This window comes from Dipteris shenzhenensis, chromosome 4, assembly GCF_047967505.1.
Source record: "Dipteris shenzhenensis isolate YYH24624 ecotype China chromosome 4, Dip_SZ_1.0, whole genome shotgun sequence".
Taxonomy (NCBI): Eukaryota; Viridiplantae; Streptophyta; class Polypodiopsida; order Gleicheniales; family Dipteridaceae; genus Dipteris; species Dipteris shenzhenensis.
In genome coordinates this window covers 31,092,647-31,114,591 of record NC_141599.1, presented here as the reverse complement: position 1 = coordinate 31,114,591, position 21,945 = coordinate 31,092,647, and the positions used below count along the sequence as shown (strand labels likewise).

General features: G+C 43.7%; 1 protein-coding gene across 1 annotated transcript; it reads left to right on the top strand.

The window, feature by feature from the left end:
* The first annotated feature begins 17,093 nt into the window (after positions 1-17,093).
* LOC147902718 (protein FLX-like 2) lies at positions 17,094-19,918 on the top strand. Its single transcript, XM_087373548.1, has 3 exons — positions 17,094-17,215; positions 18,750-19,252; positions 19,387-19,918. The coding sequence occupies exons 2-3, from the start codon at positions 18,756-18,758 to the stop codon at positions 19,547-19,549; spliced, it is 660 nt and encodes a 219-aa protein (XP_087229674.1). The 5' UTR covers positions 17,094-17,215; positions 18,750-18,755; the 3' UTR covers positions 19,550-19,918.
* Positions 19,919-21,945: the final 2,027 nt, after the last annotated feature.

Below are 21,945 nucleotides of genomic sequence, written 5' to 3'. Positions count from 1 at the left end.
CTCTCAAACTCGAAAAATTCATTCTCCGGATCCATTGGGAAGAATTAGGACAACTGAGTGATGAGGGAATCAATGGAAGAGGAGGAGTTTGACATATATTGATTGTTGGATTGTTTTTTGGTAGAGGGTAGGGGGCTGGGAGATTTCTGATAGAATTTTGATAGAGTTTGGGGGCAACTTCTATGGCAATGACTCGATGGGATAAGGCTCCTTTATATAGATTTTTCTATCCCCACCATTGGTGGAATGGCATGAGGCAATGGTCGGTGGGATCTTCAGATGGCGATGGTCGATAGGATACTGCTATGGCAATGACCGGCGTGATAATTAGATGGTGACAGTTGGTAAGATACTGCTATGGCAATGATCGAAGGGATACTACTATGGAAATGGCCAGTGTGATAATTGGATGCCGACAATCGACGGGATCTTTTAATGGCGATGGTCGATGAGATACTACTATGGAAATGACCAGTAGGATACTGTCTTAGAAGAGTAAGGAAGGGGAAAGAAGGGGGAAAGTGGGAAGGTGAGAGAGAGAGAGGGGAAGGGGTGAGGTGTGCAGGTGAGGCGTGGGGTGGAATGTGAGGTCAACGTGCAAAAATACAAAAAAAGCAAAAAATGCAGGAGGGACGTATTGGCCCTAATCACCTAGTGTTGACTGTGCATTCTCATAAATGTATGTGCAAGGATGTGACCTGTGTGCTGCTAGTGCATTGGGGTGATATGCCTACCCTACTGACTCACCTAGGCCTAGATTCAATGATCATGTGGAATGTAGTATGGATGAACATTGCGCTACTGCATAGCATTGTAATAGCCATGTAGAGAATGTGTCCAGCTTGTGTCTCACCTTCGATGCTAGAGGTACACTGGTGTTGTGATGATTCCTTGTGGGATGATCCTTTGTTGTGGGATAAGCGAGTTCTTGTGTGACTGCTTTCGGCATAGACACTTGCTCTCGTGAGTCGAGCGGTTCCATTAGTGATGATGTGATCAAAAATACCCTTGACGGTTTGCCTTCGGGTTTGGGGGAAGGTTCTTGTGTAACTACCCTCATTGTAAGGGTCAATTCTTATGTAACTAGTGATTAGGGAGTCATGCCCTGCTTGGATCCTTCCTGGTTGTTGGTTGCTGTTGAAGTAGGGTTGATAGAGAATAGCCATTTGTACTTGTTGCTATTCACGGCTTTCTTGAGTGGGGGACGGTGGTGGCAGAGGAATGGGCAATCGCACCTGGTTGTTGCCGCCATTGTTGGTCCTTTGTTCCTTTCGGGTCAGACTTTCTTCAAAGGGTTAGTGTTTGGAGGGTTAGAGGTGGATGGAGCTTCAAGTCCACCTTCCTATAGAACCTCTCTACCTAGGGCCGACGAGGGTGTAGTAAAATGAGCAAGATATGGTCCACAAAGTGGGATTACTATAGTTCTACCACCATTCGTGAGGGAAACTGTTTTGGCCCGCCAGTCAATTTGACAGTTCATGGTGTAACACCAGGTCCTTCCCAATATGATCTATTCATCAGCTACTTCTATGGGGAGAAAAGTGTATTTCTACTTCCTGGCGAACAACTGTTAGTCTCAAGTTCACAAAACCCAAGGTACTTAAGAGTTGTCCATTGATAGCCCTTACCGAAGCGACGATGAGGTTAAGGGGTACCTGTAGCTTTTCCCATATCTCACAGGAGATGAAGTTGTGGCTCACTCCCAGATCCATGAGTGATCGAATACACAAGCCCGGACCCTTCAATTGAACATGCAACCTAGCTGGTTCGATCATTAGTTCATCCATCAATCCTAGGTATTCAAGCATTGCCTTAATCAACGTTATTTGCTTATGATGTCTGAGCTTAGCATTACATGCCCTAGCTTCTCTGATGGCTTGATGTTTCATCTGGGCTACCTCTACCTTGATTTCTTTTTATGTATGGGATGGATTGAAGGGTAGGCAGGGTGAGTGGCCCATAGTATCTGTTCAATTTGCTCCCGTTAAGGTAGCCTTCCATTTCTACTCCATTGAGGGTGGCTATTTAGCATGCCCATTGTCGAATGATCTCGACCATGTGGTAGGTACCCATGCCTCGGTACTTGAGCTTGCACTTGATATTATAGACACTGTAGAGGAGTGCCAGATCACCCTCTACAAAGTCTTTGTTCTTGAGGTTGCAGTCAAACTACTTTTTGCATCGAGCTTTCTCCACTCGGAGGCAATAGGCTGCACGGCTCCAGTATCCAACACCAACAGCCCCGAACCACCCCAAGGAGATTAGCTTCACCCTCAACGATGAGCTTCCATGCAACGAACAGAGTGGCACAGCAGAATCAGCTCTTGGCTCTTGACACATAGAAGATGCTTCATTTTGTTTCTCCGCCTCTCCCAAATATTGGCCTCTAAGTCAGTGAAACAGGCCGCCATCAACAATTGAGAAAGCAGAACTAGGTAGCAGCGTCTAGAAGAAGCACGATGCCTCTTCAACAACTCCAGCCTCGACCTACGACTCAGCATAGCACAGCATCGCTCCTCCAATCGATCTCCACAGGTTGCGACACAGAGAGATCTCTGCTCAGAATTCTCTCTTCATAAAGTTTCATAAGGTCTCACCACAAAAGCCACCTGTCAGATAAGACTGGTTAACTTCACCCACCATGGTTAGAGTTAGGGTTAGTTATGCCACATCAGCATGCACAGTCAGCAATGCCACCTAAGCACATAGCCCCTGCCAAGCACAGTTTGGAATTCATCATGTGAATCCCTATGCCACATCATCAAGGCCCCCTCTTCTTCAGAAAAACTTTGACAAGGCGTAACTGGCAATCCAGGAGGAATTTGCATGTGCTCCAAAAAGGAAAAATGATTATCTTTTTGAGCTCTACATGCCTATTGGATCAGAATCATTGTTAGCAATTAGACACTGCCATTGAAGCAAAACAAAGCTCATGGTAAGACCTTTGCAACAAATGACAAATCAAAGCATGAATGCACACATCATTGTCATAAGCATGCCAAAAGCACAAGTGCATGAGATGACCATAGCACCCAACATGGCATCCACACATAAAGCGAGGGGTCAGTTTCCCCTCCCGGCGAGTCAGCTGGTGGCGGATTCCTACTCCTTCTTGATTTCGAATGTTGCTTCATCAAGGCACATGGAAGAAAAAAGCATCATCATCAAGCCATGAGTAGAATGATAGGAACAACATGTATTGAGAAACAAAAACCTTGTCAACATTGCCTATATTTTGTAAATCAAACCTGACCACCTGAGAGTAGCCATGTAAGCACCCATGGGAGGATTTGATCTTGTAACTCACATGTGACCACCTTGCAGTAGCCAAAGGATCATGGCACCAAGGGGAGGAGTTGAGAGTTGTGGTGCCATGAGCACATGTCGAGCAAAGGTATGAGTAAAGGGCAAGCTGCCACATGGCATGGAGGAGATATCCCACATGTGAGCAAGCAAATGGATGTAAGTACCCTCACCTATAAAAGGGAGGTTCATTTGAAGTAATATTAATCAAGCACTTTGCACTATCTCAAGATTCTCTTTATGAGTCCAAGCTTAATCTATCTTGGGACCTAATTGACTTGAGGTACATGTCATGAGCCTTCTCTTCATCCTGTTTGCATTTAGGTTGCATCCTCCTTAGATTAGTGTTGTATTAGGATGATGCTGTCTCATGACTAGGAGAGCTCGATCCCTCAATTTCACAACATATTACACATTGCATGGTAATCCTCCTTAGGTTGAAATTTTGTGCTTTAAACTTGAGTCAGTTTATGTTTCTAATACAATGTTTTTCTTTACAGCATATTCTTTACACACATGCACCATGGTTTGTGGAGCAATGGGGCCCTCTATCCATTTGGAATACTCAAGGGATGGAGAAATTGCACTACAGAGCAAAGGCAGCGTACTTCAAGAATACAAGGCATGGGGGTGGTATCACACGAAGCAATGCACTACAGGAAATGTTCGTTTGGTTTTATAGATGTCTAGAGGCCAGGACTCTCAAGCATGATAAGGTAGAGGTCTCAAGTCTCGCAAAAGCGGTTCAACATGTCAAGAAGACAAGGAGATGTGCTGCTGCTTGGAAGTCCTCAATAGGGAGCCAAGGGGTTGTGCTTTGGTTGCAACATAGAGTCAGACTGGGGAGGCGTTGGGTCCTAAGAGAGCCCCAAATGTAAAATGTTTGATGAATAAAGTTAACACTATTTTGAGTCAATTATAGATTCCAAAATTCACAAATTTGTTTGGAAATTGTAGAATTACATGTGCAACATGTGAAGATAGTGGGAGAGAGGGAAGGAGTCTCACTTGCGGCTTTCTCACATGCATAATGGGGGAATACACACATAGGTGGAGGCTGAAAACAGTTTTCCTCTTCTTAGTTGTGTAAGCCAAAAGAACTCAAGTACAAAGAAATAGAAGAACCCTATATGTGGGTCTCAAACCAAACTCAACTAACTAAGGTGGCATACTAACTAAGCCACGAACTAGAGTAGATAAGGATAGCTGTCATCCAGCTATTATTCATGGGCGGTGTACCAACTGCATCTGCAGCTAACAAGTCGGTGACATAAATTCACTACAGTCACCCTGGCATATCGAGCTCGATATCTCAACACTCCCCCTTGAGCTCAATCCCAATTCTTGCACACCAAGCAGGTCTCTGAACTTGCGCAGCTTCTTTGGGCCCAATGCCTTCGTGAGTATCAGCTACGTGATCTTCTGTGCTGACATAAACTAGATCAATAAGACCTAGTAAAACCTTCTCTCACACATAGTGATAATGCACCTCAATGTGCTTTGTTCTAGCATGATAGACTGGGTTATTTGCCAAGTGTATACTGCTCATGTTGTCACAATAAATGACAACTGGCCCATCTGTAGACTGATGCATATCATAAAGTAGCTTATGCAACCAAGCTACCTCAAATGCAGCCATTGCTGCACCCCTGTACTCAGCCTCTGTGCTCGACAAGGCAACTGTAGGCTGTTTCTTGCTACTCCAGGTGACTACATCACTCCCAAAAGAGAACACATATCCACTGGTAGATCATCAATCAGAAGTACTACCAGCCCAATCAGCATCAGTGTATCCATGCAACTGTATCTGAACCCTAGCCTCATAAAATAGTAGATATTGCAATGTGGACTTCACATACCTGAGTATGTGTCTAGCCGCATCCAAATGCGGTTTCCTTGGAGCTTGCATAAACTGACTTACGAATCCAATAGCATAGCTTAAATCTGGCCTGGTAATAGTCATATAAATCAAACTTCCTACTATGCCTCTGTACATAGTAGGGTCTTCCAGAAGCTCACCTGCATCTGTGCTCAGCTTCACATTCTGCTCCAAAGGAACTGAAATAGGCTTACAGCCTGTCATCCCATATTTAGACAACATGTCCAATCCATACTGCCTCTGCAAGAGTTGTATCCCACTTGGTGATCTAATCACCTCAATGCAGCTCTCCCAAATCCTTCATCTCAAACTTCTGCTTCAATAGCATTTTCACATGAAGGAAATCTTCATCACTATCACCTGTGATGATCAAATCATCAACATAAATGACAAGCAGCATAATCCCTTTCTCTGTTTTTCTCACATAGAGTGAGAAATCTGCCTTGGAAATCTGAAAGCCAATAGTGACAAGATACTATCCTATCTTTTCAAACCATGCTCTAGGTGCTTACTTCAAGCCATACAAGGCTTTCTTCAACCTGCAAACAAACTCAGGATGAGTAGCATGAACATAACCTGCTGGCTACTCCATAAAGACCTCTTCTTGCAAATCACCATGCAAGAAGGCATTCTTTACATCCATCTGATGTAAAGACCATCCCTTTGATGCAGCCATAGCAATGACTGCTCTTACAGTTGCCATCCTTGCAACCGGACTGAATGTTTCTTCATAATCAATGCCATATGTCTATGCATACCCCTTGACAACTAATCTTGCCTTGTATCTATTCACAGAACCATCTGCATTGTGCTTGATCTTATAAACCCACTTACAGCCAATTAAATTCTTGTTTTTAGGCAAAGGCACCAATTCCCATGTAGCATTGGCTTCCAAGGTATCCATTTCTTCATCCATGGCTTTCTCCCATTTTTCATTTCCCATGGCTTGCTCAAAAGAAGTGGGTTCTGGTCCCTGTATCACTTTGACCATATAGGCATAGTGAATGGCTATAAATCCATCATATTTCAACCTATCCACAGGATACCTAGCTCTAGTAGACCTGGGCAAAATAGGCTCACTTCCAGGTGCTCTCAAAACATCCTTGGTCTTCCTTACTCTAGGTATAACAATAGAAGGAATACCCAACTCATCATCAATGCTCTGTTCTGAGCCACTGGATTCACCATCCACATAAGAGTGACCTGCATTCACATCAAACATGGGCTGATCTACCTTCTCTTTTCCTTTTCGTGATACCTGCATACCACTATCTGCATTGCTTTGAGGAGATTCTCCTGATCTCAATCTACCTGTCCATGGCGAAGTATGTGAACCACTGCTAGAGGACACTGCAGGTCCACTGATATTTTGTGATTGCTACTGTGAATTCTGTGCAACATTACCATTTTGTGCATCTACATCAATCATCACAGTTATTGGTTTATACCAGCTGCTCATCTCATCAAAAACAACATTTTTGCTCACTGTAAACTTACGAGTAGAAGGGTTATAGTATCTATACCCTTTCTGCTGTAGAGAATAACCAATAAAGATGCACTTCTAAGCTGTTGGATCCAACTTGGACCTCAACTCATCTGGCACATGAACATAGGCAATGCAAGCAAAAATTTTCAAATGAGAAATGTCTGGTTTCCTACCAGTATACATCTCCTCTAGCGTCATGCCATGTATTGCTGCAGTGGGAGTCCTATTCAGTATGTAAACTGCTATAGCAACTGCTTCAGCCCAATAATAATCTGGTAGATCTTTCTCACTTAGCATGGCCCAAGATACCTCTCCAATATGCCTGTTTTTCCTTTCTGCAAGTCCATTTTGCTGTGGGGTATGACTGCATGAATATTGGTACTTTATGCCATGCTCCTACAGGAACCTTGCAAACTTATTTGAGAGGTACTCTCCCCCTCCATCTGACCTTAGGCATTTTATTTGCAGGCCTGTTTCTTTTTCAACCATAGCTTTAAAAGCTTTGAAGTGCCCAAACACTTCACTTTTCTTTTTCATAAAATACACCCAAACTTTTCTGCTGAAGTCATCAATAAAAGTGACAAAATAGTGACAGCCTCCAATAGATGCAGCTTTAGTAGTCCACACATCATAGTGGATTAATTCCAATGGCTTTTTACTCTCTTGAACATGCCTAGGAAATGGTTTCCTTACCTATTTTCCAAATTGATAGGCTTCACAAACCTTATGCATTTCTGCAACCTTGAATTTAGGCAATCCTGCAACAATATTTTGGGCTTGCATTGATTTAAGTCACTGTATATTAACATGACCAATGCGTTTATGCTAGATATCAATATCTGCAATTACACCAATCCCATGTGCAAACATTGCTGCACTCAATTCAGGCATGTCCGCATCCAATGTAAACATCCTACCCTTCTTCTTTCCTTTTGCTATCAAGCGACCGTTATTTTTCATATCCTCAACAAAGCATCCATGAGGATTAAATCTAACCTGCAAGCCCTGCTCAACCATTTGACCAACAGAAACCAGGTTCTTGGTGATGTTCTAGACATGAAATACATCAGACAGGTATTTCTTTTTCCCATCCTGCATAGACAAAGGAATTTTACCAATCTGCACAATAGGATGTGCAGTATCATCATCAATCTCCACAAATCTTGGTTTTTCCATTTTCCTTGCATCCTGCATCCACTCTGCATGACCTGTCATGTGGTTTGACGCACCTGAGTCAACATACCACACATCATTTCGTTCTTCTGCACTTGTCACAGAATTGGTCATGTGCTGCACCATAAATAGATGCTCATTTCTGTCATCACCCTGTCTACTAGAAGATGCATAATTACCTTGCTACAATTTTCCATTCATAATGTCATTCTGCTTTTTTTAGCAGTCCTTAGCCATATGACCCATTTTACCACAGTAGTAGCATTCAACATTGTTGTTTGCATTTTGGCCTCTCTGCCATCCACCACGGCCTCTTTGGCTCCCCCTGCCTCTAGAGTTACCACGTCCTCCTCCATAGGACTGGTTTTCTTGAGTTTGCTGCATATTCTGATTTCTACCACGACCTGCAGATCAGCCTCCTCTACCTCTGCCTCTACCTCTTCCAGCATTTGAGTAGAAGACAGTTTCTTTTGAAGTTCCTCCTGAAGAAGATGCACCCCCATTTCTCTGCTCTTCAGAAATTAGAAGAGCAAACAACTCTTCAAAATCAGGAAATTTTTCACGGACGGCAATGGATGTCCGGAAGTGTGCATAATCCTTTCCTAGACCATTCAAGGTCACAGAAACTAGATCATCATCTTCCACTGGCGACCCAATGGAAGCAAGTGCATCTGCAATTTTCTTCACCTTCATGTGGTATTCATTTATGCTCAAATTCTCTCTCTGCACATTGTGCAACTCCTGTTTGAGCTGCATTTTCTTAGCTTGCGTATTTGTGCTGTACATTTTTGCCAAAGTATCCCATGCCTCCTTTGGCGTACTTGCATCCTGAATATGCACAATCATAGAATCCGAAATACTGATAGACAGCCAATACATAACTTTTCTGGCTCTATCATGCCATTCTTTAAATGCTTGCATTTCATGTTGATTGGGAACATTAGGAAAAACTGGTTCTTCTTCATTTCCTGTAATGAACTCCTAATAGCCTTTTCTCATAAGGAAATTCATCATTCTAAACTTCCATGCTTGGAAGTTATTCTTGTCAAGCTTTTCTGTGACAATCTGTGAAAGAGAATCAGACGCCATTACAGAACACTGCAAAATATTCTGTCACTACGAAAAACACAGCTTTTGCCTCACACGGGCAAATCTACAAAACTGACGAAAGTGGTATTTGACCACACAGTCACTTCCTAGTGACGATTTTGCATTAACAGGCAACAAGCATGATTCTACAACTCCCAATATCTCTGCACACAGGCATACGATGCAATTTCTGCGGTAACTTTTCACCGACCAGCCGAGCAGTGGTCGCACAGCAAAAACAGGGCCTTTTTTTGAGTGCCTGCGAAGAACTTCCGCCTTCCAAACGGGCCCCGAAATGGCCTCGAATCAGAAAAATAAAGTCACCAAGAGCTTCACCCTCCCCCGCAGCATATACTGCCCTCTCGCCACACCGTGAAGGGCGTCTCAATCTGAGACAGTGCACTCTTGCACTTCTGACTGTGCTACCTGTAGAGATTTGCTCCCAAACTCGAAATAGGAAAGTAGCACTGGTCCTCTTACTAGGACACCACAAACTTGGTTTGCTTTCTTGAGCTCCTTACCACAAACAAGGCTCTGATACCATGGTGAAGATAGTGGGAGAGAGGGAAGGAGTCTCGCTTGTGGCTTTCTCACATGCACAATGGGGGAATATACACACAGGGGGAGGCTAAAAACAGTTTTCCTCTTCTTAGTTGTGTAAGCCAAAAGAACTCAAGTACAAAGAAATAGAAGAATTCTATATGTGGGTCTCAAACCAAACTCAACTAACTAAGGTGGCATACTAACTGAGCCACGAACTAGAGTAGATAAGGATAGCTGTCATCCAGCTATTATTCGTGGGCGGTGTACCAACAACCGCATCTGCAGCGCATCTGCAGCTAACAAGTCGGCGACATAAATTCACAACAGTCACCCTAGCATATCACAAGTGGAGCTCGATATCTCAACACGACATGGCAAGGCAGAGGGGTGAGCGAGTTGGGAGGGAGGGTGGTGAAGATTATGTATTACCGAACTGGCGACAAAAGACTGGGTGGGAGGGGTGCACTCAAAAAACCCTAATTTAAAAGAAAAACCTTGAAGTGCTTTAAAAAAGACTATATAAAGCACTTCAAAACCCTAAAAGCCCTCATTTCTATGGCATGAGTTAAACAAACTGCTAGACCCACTGGACGCCATTTAGATGCTACTCGTGCTCCTCCTCACAACTCCATGGCCTCCAAACACACTGTAAGCCCCAGTGGCCAAGAGGGCAATGATCAGCAGGGATTTGAAGGCGAATCTCATCATCAGGAGTCCAAGTAACGCGAGTCCCCACCATTCAACTCTGATGGGGGATCCCAGGGATCTCAGCACCATGAGGAATCTCAGCATGATGAAGGATCCAAGCACGATTAGGGGTCCTCTCAGTCCTTCCACACAATTAACCATGGAAGTAGAGAGGTCTCCCAAGAGGGGCAAAATAGTCCAATCAATCATTGATCAAGTGCCCCTCCCTCCTCTGTGGGGTCCTGGCATGGAGCATCTAGACCAACAAGGGGAGCAAGAAAGGCAAAGAGAGGAGATGGAGAGATTACATGGGCCACAACAAGAGGAAGTATTTGGCGGGCTCGCAGATATAATGAACCTTGGCCCCAATCCTCCAACCAAGCAAACCGCACGGAAGAGCACCATCAACCCTCTGTGCCTCGATATTATCACATATGAGGAGCCTCTAGTACGAGCTAAGCAAGAGTCTCACCCTACTATCTCACAGCCTATTGAAAAGGAAAAGAGACCAAGGACAAAGAAGATCCCTAGGCGCAACAAGCCACCTCGAAGTTCAAAGCGGACAAGCGGCCATGGGGCCATGTCCAGAGGCCAGTGCAAGGTCCCCCAAAGATTAAGAGGTGCAAAAAATCAGGCGTGAAGGCACTTCAGGAGATCTGCAAGTTCCAAACCACTGTGGACAATCTCATTCCCCGTGCACCCTTCCAACGTGTTGTACGTGAAATAGCACAGCATTACAAGGATGATGTGCATTTCACTTCAGGTGCTATGGGAGCAATTCAGGAGGCAATCGAGCTAATGATAGTAGGTCTTTTTGAAGATGCGAACTTATGTGCTATCCATGCCAAAAGAGTAAGATCTTGCACTCGCCAAGCGCATCCACTCCAATCCCTCCCTTAGGCCCTAGATGTTGTTTAGCTTCATTTGGTGTAACCTGAATCATTTTGTAAATCTCTGCCCTTTGAGGCCAATGAATAAAATATATTTTATGTTCTATTACTGTTCCCATGTTATTATACATGATGTTACATGATTCTTTTCATCAGTTTATGCAAGTTCAGTGTGAATTTGAGTGGTCAAATGATGTTTTTTCACCATGGTGCAGAAGGCAAATGTGTTTGGCATCATGCGGGGAGCTCAAAAATGCCAAAACCTGCTATGGCGCATATGAGTCCTGTTTAACCAAGACACGCCATAGCAGGTTTTGGCATTTCTGAGCTCCCCGCATGATGCTGAACACATTTGCCTTTTGTCGCGCGGTGAGATTCTTACTGGATTGCTCAGAAATGACCATTATAGCGCAAATATTTATCTCTGATAGCATGCTTTTGAACAGAATAGTGAATGAAAATATTAATTCCAACAACAATTAAAGTTACAAAATACAATGACAGTATAAAATAAATTTTGTAAAAGAACACAAAATGGGCACTATATAAAAAGTATATCTGTATTCATATAAAATAAAATTTCTATACAATAAGGCTTCAAAGCCTTTCTGTCTTCTCTAAAACACTGAGAACATCATGCTTTGAATTCCCAAATACACTCCTAGCTCTAAACCTAGTCAATAGAGAGTCAACGCTATTGTCGTTTTGCTGGCCAAGGACATGGCTGCTGTTGTCAATGTCATATCTTGACAATTGGTTCCAAAGGCATTGAGGGCAGCCATGCGGTTCACCAAAATGACCTTGTTAGCATTGTGATTAATGTCAGCATGACCAATCACTCGTGACAAGGCCTTGCACTTCAGGAGGTCATCAATGCCATGTGGAGAAAACTTTTTGTGGATAACCACAAAGAGCCCTTTTGCTTGGCCAATGTAATGTGCCAGTGAGTGATCTCGGTCGAAGCTACTGCGAACAAGGCGTTGCCGAGATGAGAATAGGTCGACCTCAAATGCCTCCTACAACAGTCCAACATTACATTAGAATTCCGTTAAAGCAAAAGTATAACAAGAGAGAAGAAATTCAAAGCTCATAGTTTCTTACCACTATGGAGTCATCATGCTCAATCCCTTCCTCTTTGTTAATGAGGATGGATCCAGAGGCCTCCTGCTGTCTGGAGCGAGATGTGGAGGCTTCTTCTAGAACATCAGGTAGGTCGGAGTAGATTGATGTCTCTACATCTTTGATTTGGGCCAGTGTTAAAGCAAGAACCTCTTCTATTGAATCATCTGCTCCCAAAAACCCAGGTTCTTACATAGTCGTGTCCACCTCATATCCACACAAGACACCAAGAGCTTCATCCTCCCGAAGACCAAACATAACCTCTAAGTCATGGAGAAAGAGGTATTGTTCTCCATCGACAAGAAGGGGAGCAACAAACCATATCACTGTTGCCGGATCAACAGAGGTGGTGCCCGAGGTGGATGGAATTTGAGAAGCAGAATGGGGTTCAAGAGGTTGCTAGAGCACTTCCAGGGCCAATGCAGCTTCCCGCTCCTCAACTTCTTCATCTATGGGCTCTTCATTGTAGATGTTGGGCTCATCTACAGGTGCGATGGCTAGGGCTATTTGAGGGTTTCAAAGGATTTTTGGCATTCCTCAATCCACTCAAAGAATACTAATAGCTTGTATAAGGGGTGGGTTATGTTTGCATAGAACAAGATGAACCTTCTATAGTACCTCGTGTGGCCAGTAAATCATTGTACTCCCTTGGCATTGGTTGGGGTTGGTAATTCCAAAATGAGTTTGATTTTGTTGTGATCCGTGGAGATTCCATTCTGGCACACTATGTGGCCAAGAATTACGCCATGTTTGACCAAGAATTGGCACTTAAGGGGATTCAGGGATATGCGGTACAGTTGGCAATTTTCCAGGATGAGTCTTAGGTATTTCACGTGATCATACCATGTAGAGCTCACGCATATGTCATCCAAGTAGACTTCCACAAAGTCCCTCAATTATTCCTTGAATACTGTGATCATCATCCATTGGAAGGTGGCAGGCGCATTGGTTAACCCAAATATCATTACCCTAGCCGCATACACACCCCACTCGTTGTTGCGAAGGCTATTTTATGTTGATCCTACGGGGCGATGGACACTTGGTTGTATCCAAAGAATCCATCTAGGAAGCTATAGGTTTCCTTTCTGGCTACCCTTTCCAAGACATGTTCCGTGAATGGCAAGGGGTAGTGGTCGCCTGGGGGGTCCACTAGGGTTTATCGTATGGTACCACGTGAGTGTGAGGGAGGGGGGTTATATAAGGGAAGAAAGGTACATTTTATAAGGTAAGGTCCCGTAAATAGGGGGTAGAAAAGGGGAATTTTCATATATTTATTGCATGCAGGTGACGTCTCCTTATTACTACTAGTGAATCCCCCGTGAGTGGTTGCACTTGGTGGCGGCATTAACTTTTTCCAAGTCCACGCATACTCAAATCTTTCCATTATTCTTCAAGACTGTCACAATGGGTGACACCCAATCAATATGCTCGATCTCATAGATGAATCTTGCATCTAAGAGTTTTTGGATTTCCTCCCTCACTATGAGCACGTACTTGGGATTCATACGATAGGTACATTGATGTATAGTCCTCGAATAATTAGCATGGGTATTCTATGCCGCACAATTTTAGCGACGGGCACCCCTTTCATATCAATGTATTTCTAGGCCATGCAGTCTGTGTATTCTCGTAGGAGAGCTATTAGAGAGTTCTCCTCATGGGGGGAGAGATCATTGGTGTGACAATGAATATAGGTTGGGGGTCCTGCCCTTCCAGTTACCTCCTTAACCGGGGGGCTGGACCGTCATATCCTTGGGAGCACCTGTCTTCCTGAGATCTCTTGGCCTGTTGATATAAGATCTTGCGATTCTCGATCGTGCACTAGGCCTTGTAGTTGGCTAGTACCTATCGTAGGTCTTCTTTTTCTTCACCTTCCTCCTCTATTTCTTCAAGAGGAGTGATCCTCTTGGCCTTAGTCGAGCTTTTGGATAACGAGAGTTTGGGACCTGAAGGGGGCTCTTTCATTGCACTTATAGAGCCGACTGGGGAGGTTACCTTGCTCACCCTGGCTCCCCAATTGGAAGAGAACTCATGGTGAGCAATCATGGTGCCAATGTATGCTAGCCAATGGAGGTCTGATTTAACCCTTATTATCCCTTTGCTCACCTCGCGAGGTTTGAGCATGTTAAACATTCTAAGGGGAACCACCAAGGTCATTTTCTCAAGCTCGGGGGTTGTGATTTGGAACCCTATTCTCTTTGGAACATCAATGTTGGCCAGGATGTGCATCCAGTTCTGAGAAAATTCCAGCTCGATAAGAGCTGCATACCAAAATTCATCGGATACTTTTTCATCCTCTTCCCTTTCATAGTGTTGGAACAGCTTCAGGGATGTTGTCTAGACGGTTGTGTCAGATTCCACAGCAAAAAGGTGTCCTAACAATGGGTGGGCCTTGTAAGTGCTTAAGTCCACTCGCATGATTTGTTCCTCATGCCGCAGATAGATGTTATTAATACGCCAGTAGTGTACGAGTCCGAACATTCGTAAGAAGGGTCTGCCTAGGATGGCTTCATAACCTGGCTATTGCTGGGTGAATTCCACTACGGAACCGTCTTGAATGAGCACCTGGTCAAACCCATCACCTACTCGTATGGCCTTCTTGGACCAGGTCTGCGGATGTTGAGAAACCTCAAGGCCTTGCAATAGGGTCCCTTTATCCTTCTTTGCATGTTTCCTCATTGCCCTACCTATGGCTTTGGCTTGCATCCTTGTGATGACTTTTAAGGGTACCGTTGCCACCTGGCCTTGTTCGATACTGATGAGCAAGTTAAGGCTGGTGCTGTTAGGCAGGGTGACTGGGGTTGTTGGTCTTCTCAAGGGATAGTCTTTGAACAAATGCTTTCCGCACCCCACACACAAGGGTGTAGGACCTGTCGTGGGAGGAGCGGATGGGGTAAGATCCCTATAGGGGTAGTCCTTTAAGAAATGCTACCCCTGACACTTGAAGCATGACATCGGAGGGTTTGAAGTACCTTTGTAGGGTAACTCACTTGCCCTGTGCGTGACCTGGCAGGTATAGCATTGGATAGGGGGCCTTCAAGCAACAGAGGTTAGGTCTCTATTCCTTGTGTTCAAGGGAGCGGTCTAGAACATGGGGACTTGCTAATCCTCTTACAGGAGGTAGTGACTTAGGGTGCCACTTCCTTCCTCGTAGGGGTAGTAGTTGAGGGAATCGCGGCTTGGATCCGCCGTCTCCTCCCAAAATCATTAGGCACTTCCTCTACCAATACTTGATTGATGGAAGCTATATGAGGTAGGGGAGGTTGAGGACCCAGTATGGGTGGCGGTAATATGGCGGCGGGCGTGGGGATAACTGAAGGCATGGATCGGCGGGATAATATTATAGTGATAGAGGTGAGGGTAGCACTAAGGCCACGAGTCAACGACTGTCAGTCCGGCAGGATAGCTAACTTTGACATGCATTAATTCGGGCGGCGGGTTAGATCATGGTCAGAAGTTAGGTCATGGGGATAGGCGCTATGGCCACAGGTCAACCGTGTTTGACCGATGGAATAGGGCTATGGCGACGGTCGGCGGGATAGCGCTAAGCCGTCGACCCGTGGGGATAGGAATGCACTATGTCACCGACTGGTTTTTTGATGATTTTTGACAGATTTGGAGTTTCTGTTCAGGTTTTTTTGTGCTAGGGGGATGCTACACTACCTAGTCTACCTTTTGAGTGCCAAAATGAAAGATTTCTTGAGGGGTGACTGTTAACACATAAAACAACTTTGAAATTCAGCTTGATTCTTCATTCTTGGTTATTTTTTGTGAGATTTGACAATATACACACCTTAGCAATCTGAGAAACTACCTTCCTATGATTTCAAAACTCTAGCAAACCTAAAAAACAAGCTTCCTAACCTAAAGAGTGCTCTACAACATGAAATGATAGCTTTCCTTTTCTTTTCCATCCAACTCATACCTCCTTTCTCCTTCCTCAGCTAAAACTCCACTAACAAAGCTCCAAGTTAAGCTTGAAGCCTTATTCAATGGGTGGATTACGAAAGAAAGCAAGTGCAAATGCAAAAGCATACCTTGAACTCCCTAGCAACGGTGCCAAAAATAGGTAGTCTCGACGGTGACTCACGTGTCGTGGGGATCTTGAAGGAATGCCGTTGGAGCCTCCACCCCAAGCTACTTCCTTGTGAGAGCAATGCAAGCACGAGCCGTCCACTTGTGTCATGCAAGCAACTTTCAGATTGTTGCAGTGTGTTTCCATGAGAGAAAGATGGAAGGGGGAGAGGAGAGGAGAGGGAAGAAGGGAGGGAGAAGGAGAAGGGAAAGAGAGAGTGAAGGGGGATTGAGTGGCAAACACAAAGTCATTGCGAAGGATACAGGAGAACACCCAAAGACACTCTTGACGAGAGGAGGGAGCTTGTATTCCAAACTTGTGCATACAACAATCAAGACCAAAGTCAACCATTTTGGTCTTTTATGGATGTCACCTTTTGAAGGGAGGGCCAACCCTTTTCCTTTTAGCACTCTCCCTTTCTTTACATTTTAAAGGCTCTTGGGCCCATAGTGTGCCAAGGCATCTTTGCTATCCTTTCCATCTCTCCCCTACTGTTCCACTCTTGTGTGTCGGAAATAGCACTTGTGTTAACCATATAAGAGCGCTTGAGACAATACCGAAATTAGGAGGTGCTCCTACCAAGATTTTTAGGAAAAACCTGGCATTAGGAGGTGCTCCTAACCAGGTCCCAAATAGTACTTGTGTTAGCCTCGCGCCTCCAAGCCCTAAGCTATTTGGGGCTCAAACCCCCTGTACGAGGATCAAAACCTAGGGTGGCGAGGTCGATCTTGGGCTACTTGCGGCTTGACCCTCGTGAGACGCCCATTCATTGGGCGTGAAACTGTCCGAGGGTGTGAAATGTCCCTCAAAACGGTACAAGGAAAAATATCACCGCATTATAGCATTATAGAAAAGCTTTGGTTGTGACACGTGGCAGTGGCTGTGCACCGTGCAAATTGCTCCTTCTTTTTCTTTGAATATAATCGTTGCCCAAACATTTCTGTTGTAGCTTGGAGCAAACTTCTCTTCTCGTAAGTCCGCTGTCGTTAATCTTTCTAAGCGATCTAGATAGAAGTTATCTTGATCTTGTGCTTTAAGATATTTTGTTGGCTCCCTGTTTGCCATTCACTTTTGACCTTTGGCCTCTGATTTCGGAGCCTGCTTGCTTTGTTTCTCCCCCCGCACCTGATCATTAGCACTTGAATCCTCTTCTTAACTTCGGGCAAGCCCGGATTTTTTGGAAATTCATGCTTCCGAGGACGACGAAGTTTCCTGCGTTGAGCATTCTTTTCCTACCGTTGTTGTTATATATCTTAGTTGATATCGCTTAGTTACAACAATTTCCACTGAGTCGAGGCAGTCCCAACAATTAATTCGAGAAAAGTTGGTCTGAATGGGTTTACTTTTCCCGGAAACAAGGAGAGAGAATCCATCTTGAATTATTCCACAAATACCACCTTAACTCCGACCATGTTGTTTCTTCTTAGCTTTTTCAATTCTCTACATAGAAGCCTGTGATAACAACATTTGCATGTCACGTCACACATGATGTACTATACTCTTAAACCCATCCAGTGAAGAAGGCATTTATGCCGGATACAGATGTGGTGAATTGCTGTCAGATATTGTTTGCAACTACTGCGCTTGACGTATATGTAGACGCTCCATCGATGCACATTCTGCTACTCTAGTTCCACAAGTGCTCTTGGGTGGTCAGCCCATCGGCAGGCCAGGTGAAATTGCTCTGATTTGTATCACAATGCTCAACTGGAAAACAGGAAAAGGTCTCATCACCTTTGCAGTGTGTACAAGTCTGCCTATGACACTTAGGACTCTTAGGGCAGTAGGCTAGAACTAACTGTACAAAACGTCCTAATTAGCAGCACTGGCCCCTTTAGGTCACATTAGCCCTACTAACTAACCAACCATGGCAAACCCCTAGGAGTAATGTCAACTCACATTAGTGGTGTTCTAACAGAGAGGCAGATAAGAAATATGCAAGGATTAGGGTCGTTTTTGGTTCAACGTGAAGTGATTGTAAGGAAGGCAGCCTGCTAAAGAACAATTATGAGAAAGAGGCCAAAAAATCAAATCGTAATCTGTTTAGTGAGTTAATCTTTTTTTCGTGTCCATTCCCCTATTCCAAAATGGTAGGAGGTTCAATTTTCATGGTGAAATTTGACTGTTATGTGAGTGGACTTTTTTGGTTTCTCAGATTTGCGCATTTGCTATGATTTTTGATGCTATGTCTTAGCTTTGTACGATAGCGGCTCCCTTGTGCAAATTTGGGTTGCCTATATGGTTTCCTTTTGAACCAACTTATTGACAGAATTAATGCTAGCATACGAGGTCTGTCCAGTGTGTGACAGCTTTGGCTATATTTTTGGCGCATAGCTCTCTGGTCCTAAGGGACTTTGGGTTTTCTTGATTGATACTATGAGCACATATGTTGATTTCAATGGGTTTCTTTATTTTAATGTGTCAAATAGACCTTCGTGCAATGTGTCTTAGTAAAAAAAGAATTCTGAGATGGAGTCTTCTTGCTGCACAATACCCATTTGACAGGTGAAGATGGCTCAAAGAATTCGTTTACCACCAGCTGCTGTCTTTGATGCACCTCGAAGCCATACAGCAGAGGCCTTTCGTTCTCGGTCTCTAGAACAGAAGATTGTAGCACAACATGATGAGATTCAGAGTCTTTTACTAGAAAATCAGCGGCTTGCAGCAACTCATGTGGCTTTGAAGCAGAAATTGGCTGCAGAAAAGGAGGACTTGAAGCAGATTCGACAAGCTATTGTAGAATTGCAAGCCGATAAAGACCTGAGAATCAGAATTTTTGGAGAGAAAAGTGCCAAGATAGAGGTAGAATTACTTGCTCGTGAGCCATTGAAAGTCGAACTTTATAGGCAACGTGGGCAGATGCAAAATCTTCAGTTATTGCATCAAGACCTTTTATCTCAGGTTCAACGACTGTCACAAGAACTACAAAGGGTTCGAGCTGATGCACTGGTTTCCAAGGAGGTTAAGTTAAGAACAGACGGTCTGCGAACAGAGCTTGAACGAGTGAGGTGAAAAATATTCTGACCTTTGTGGCTGTAATGTTGTTAGCTCAGGTGTTACTACTATTTACTGTTTCCTCGTATGTTAAGGCTACCAGCAGATACTGAAATTTGTTTTTGGTAACTTGACCAACTATTCACAGAGGGGCAGTGGAGCATGAAAAGAAAGCAAAGGCACAACTCTTTGAGCAGAGTTTAGCCGTAGAAAAGAATGTTATTTCCATGGCCAGAGAGCGGGAAACATTACAAGTGCAACTCACAAATGCAGAAAGAAGAGCTCATCCAGTTTGGCGTACTGTTATATGATCTGATTGGATCAACTGAGTCGACATTTTTCCTTCTTCCTTCCCTGCTTGTTAAAAACTAACGGAAAATATCAAGGTCTTAACTCACTTGTAAAGCAGTAAAATCAAACTCGTTACATATATTGCATGATGAAATTTGAAACCAAAGGTTCCCTTGGCCAGCTTTTTATGAAGAAAGATCCAAAGGACACGAGTCCTTGTATCATGACAAGGAAGTCTCCCTCTCTCTCTTCCAATTGCCCCGCCAAAAAGAAACCTTCTAGTTAGTGTGGATGTATGAACTCAGATCGTAATTTATCGTAATTTATTCGGGGGTCAAAACGTTTAAATGAGCTCCATTGGGATTTGGAGGTACAATAATTTGTAAGTGGACGTATATGGATTAAATGTCTCTTAGTGGTTTGGTTATTGCCACATGGGTATGCTTTTGCATGCAAAATTCAAAATGTCACGTGTACAACATCCAAGACACGAGTGGAGGGAGGAGAATGTACTGAACTTAAAGCCTATGTATGTATTTTAGTTACTTTCAATTTATCATGTGATGTGTATGTATTGCATAGATTTTCAATATATCAGGTGCAAAGAATCTAATAGATATTTTAAAAGGATTTTAAAGAAATCTATCAGGATATGGAGATACAAGGACGATCTTTCATTTTCATACGTCCCAATAGGCACCATGTGATAATCCACTGTATGCTCAGTTATAAATGACTAGTCCATTAACAATCGGCATCAACCAAGGTTTGTGTAGCATCGTCTTTAAGCTACCTTTAGGTTGTCAAAGGAAGCAAGAAAACTCTTGAAGATGATAATGTTTATTTGGCCTCGTCTTGCTTTAAATACTTACACTTATAGCCTCACAATCTTCCTTTGTAACTCTTCTAAGGCAATTTTTTAAAAGAGAACTTTCATTATAGTTTCTTGTATATTCTGTTGGAATAGCATGACATGCCTCTTGGATTCTAGACTTGGTGTCATGATTTGTCACCTCTTAACACTCTTTCTTTTTTAGCCTAGTAGCTTTCTTTTTCTATCGGACATGACGTCGTCGTCCATTTCACATTGCATTTCTCTTGCATCTTCATTAGTAAAGTCAAATGTTGAATGGCCTTAAGAGCTATTTGATGATTTGTAATACCTTGGAAATGGCAATCCTTTAGACAAGTTTATTGAAGCCAATACTTTGAATCCAAAAGCATTTGATTGAGTATGGCATTCAATCGGTTCCATTTCGGTGCGAACATCAAGTCTATCTTTTAACACAAATAGGCGTTGGTTCGTTATTCATGCTCTCATTCTTCTTTTTCATTCATTTATATATGTGTTTGAGTATTGTACATAACTGGGGTAAAGGCACAGTGATCTTTAACCCTCACAACCTCCCACTTAAAGGACAATGTGCCTTTAAGGGAGAACAACCAATGAGCATACTATCCAATGCCCATCAATACACGACAATACTCAAACCGTTGACTAGGTAGACTTTTCGTCAGCATATCTGCAGGGTTATCATCTGCATGAACCTTGACAAGCTCTATGCGCTTGTCTTCAAGTACCTCCCTGATGAAATGGTACCTGACCTCAATGTGTTTGGTCTTTGCATGAAAGACCGGATTCCGTGCTAGCTGAATAGCACTCATGGAATCACTATGCAATGTCGGTACACCTGTATGAATCCCCAAATCTCCTACTAGCCGATCAAGCCATATAGCCTCCTTGCAACCCTCTGTGGTTGCAACATACTCAGCCTCTGTGGTAGACAAAGCAATGCACTTCTGTGCGCGAGACATCCACGACATTGCACCACCTGCAAAGGTGAACACATAACCAGAAGTGGATCTCCTACTATCCACATGCCCTGCATAGTCTGAATCTGTATACCCAAGTACACGCATGTCTCCTTTACCAAAGCAAATGCACATCTCCTTGGTACCCTTCAAGTACCTCATGATGCACTTAATTGCCTCCCAATGCCTCTTTCCTGGATTAGCCATATATCGGCTAACAACTCCCACTGCAAATGCAACGTCTAGTCTAGTAGCTATCATAGCATACATAAGACTCCCAACCGCTGATGCATAAGGAACCTTGGCCATCATGGCCCTTTCCTCATCTGATTTGGGACTATCTGTATGACTCAGTTTCACATATGGAAGCAATGGAGTACTCACTGCCTTCCCCCCCTCCATATTGAAACGCTGCAATACTTTTGTAACATACTCTTTTTGTGAAAGCCAAAGGAGTTTCCTACTCCGATCACGTGTGATGCGCATACCAAGAATATGACCTGCAAATCCCAAATCCTTCATATTAAAGGCCTCATGCAACTTGGCCTTTAATGCATCTAGCTCATAAGTATTCTTGCTAGCCAATAGCATATCATCCACATAT

Coding starts and splice junctions, on each gene's coding strand:
- LOC147902718 (XM_087373548.1), top strand. CDS start 18,756: ATGGCTCAAAGAATTCGTTTACCACCAGCTGCTGTCTTTGATGCACCT. Junction 19,253..19,386: donor ACAGAGCTTGAACGAGTGAG/GTGAAAAATATT, acceptor AACTATTCACAG/AGGGGCAGTGGAGCATGAAA.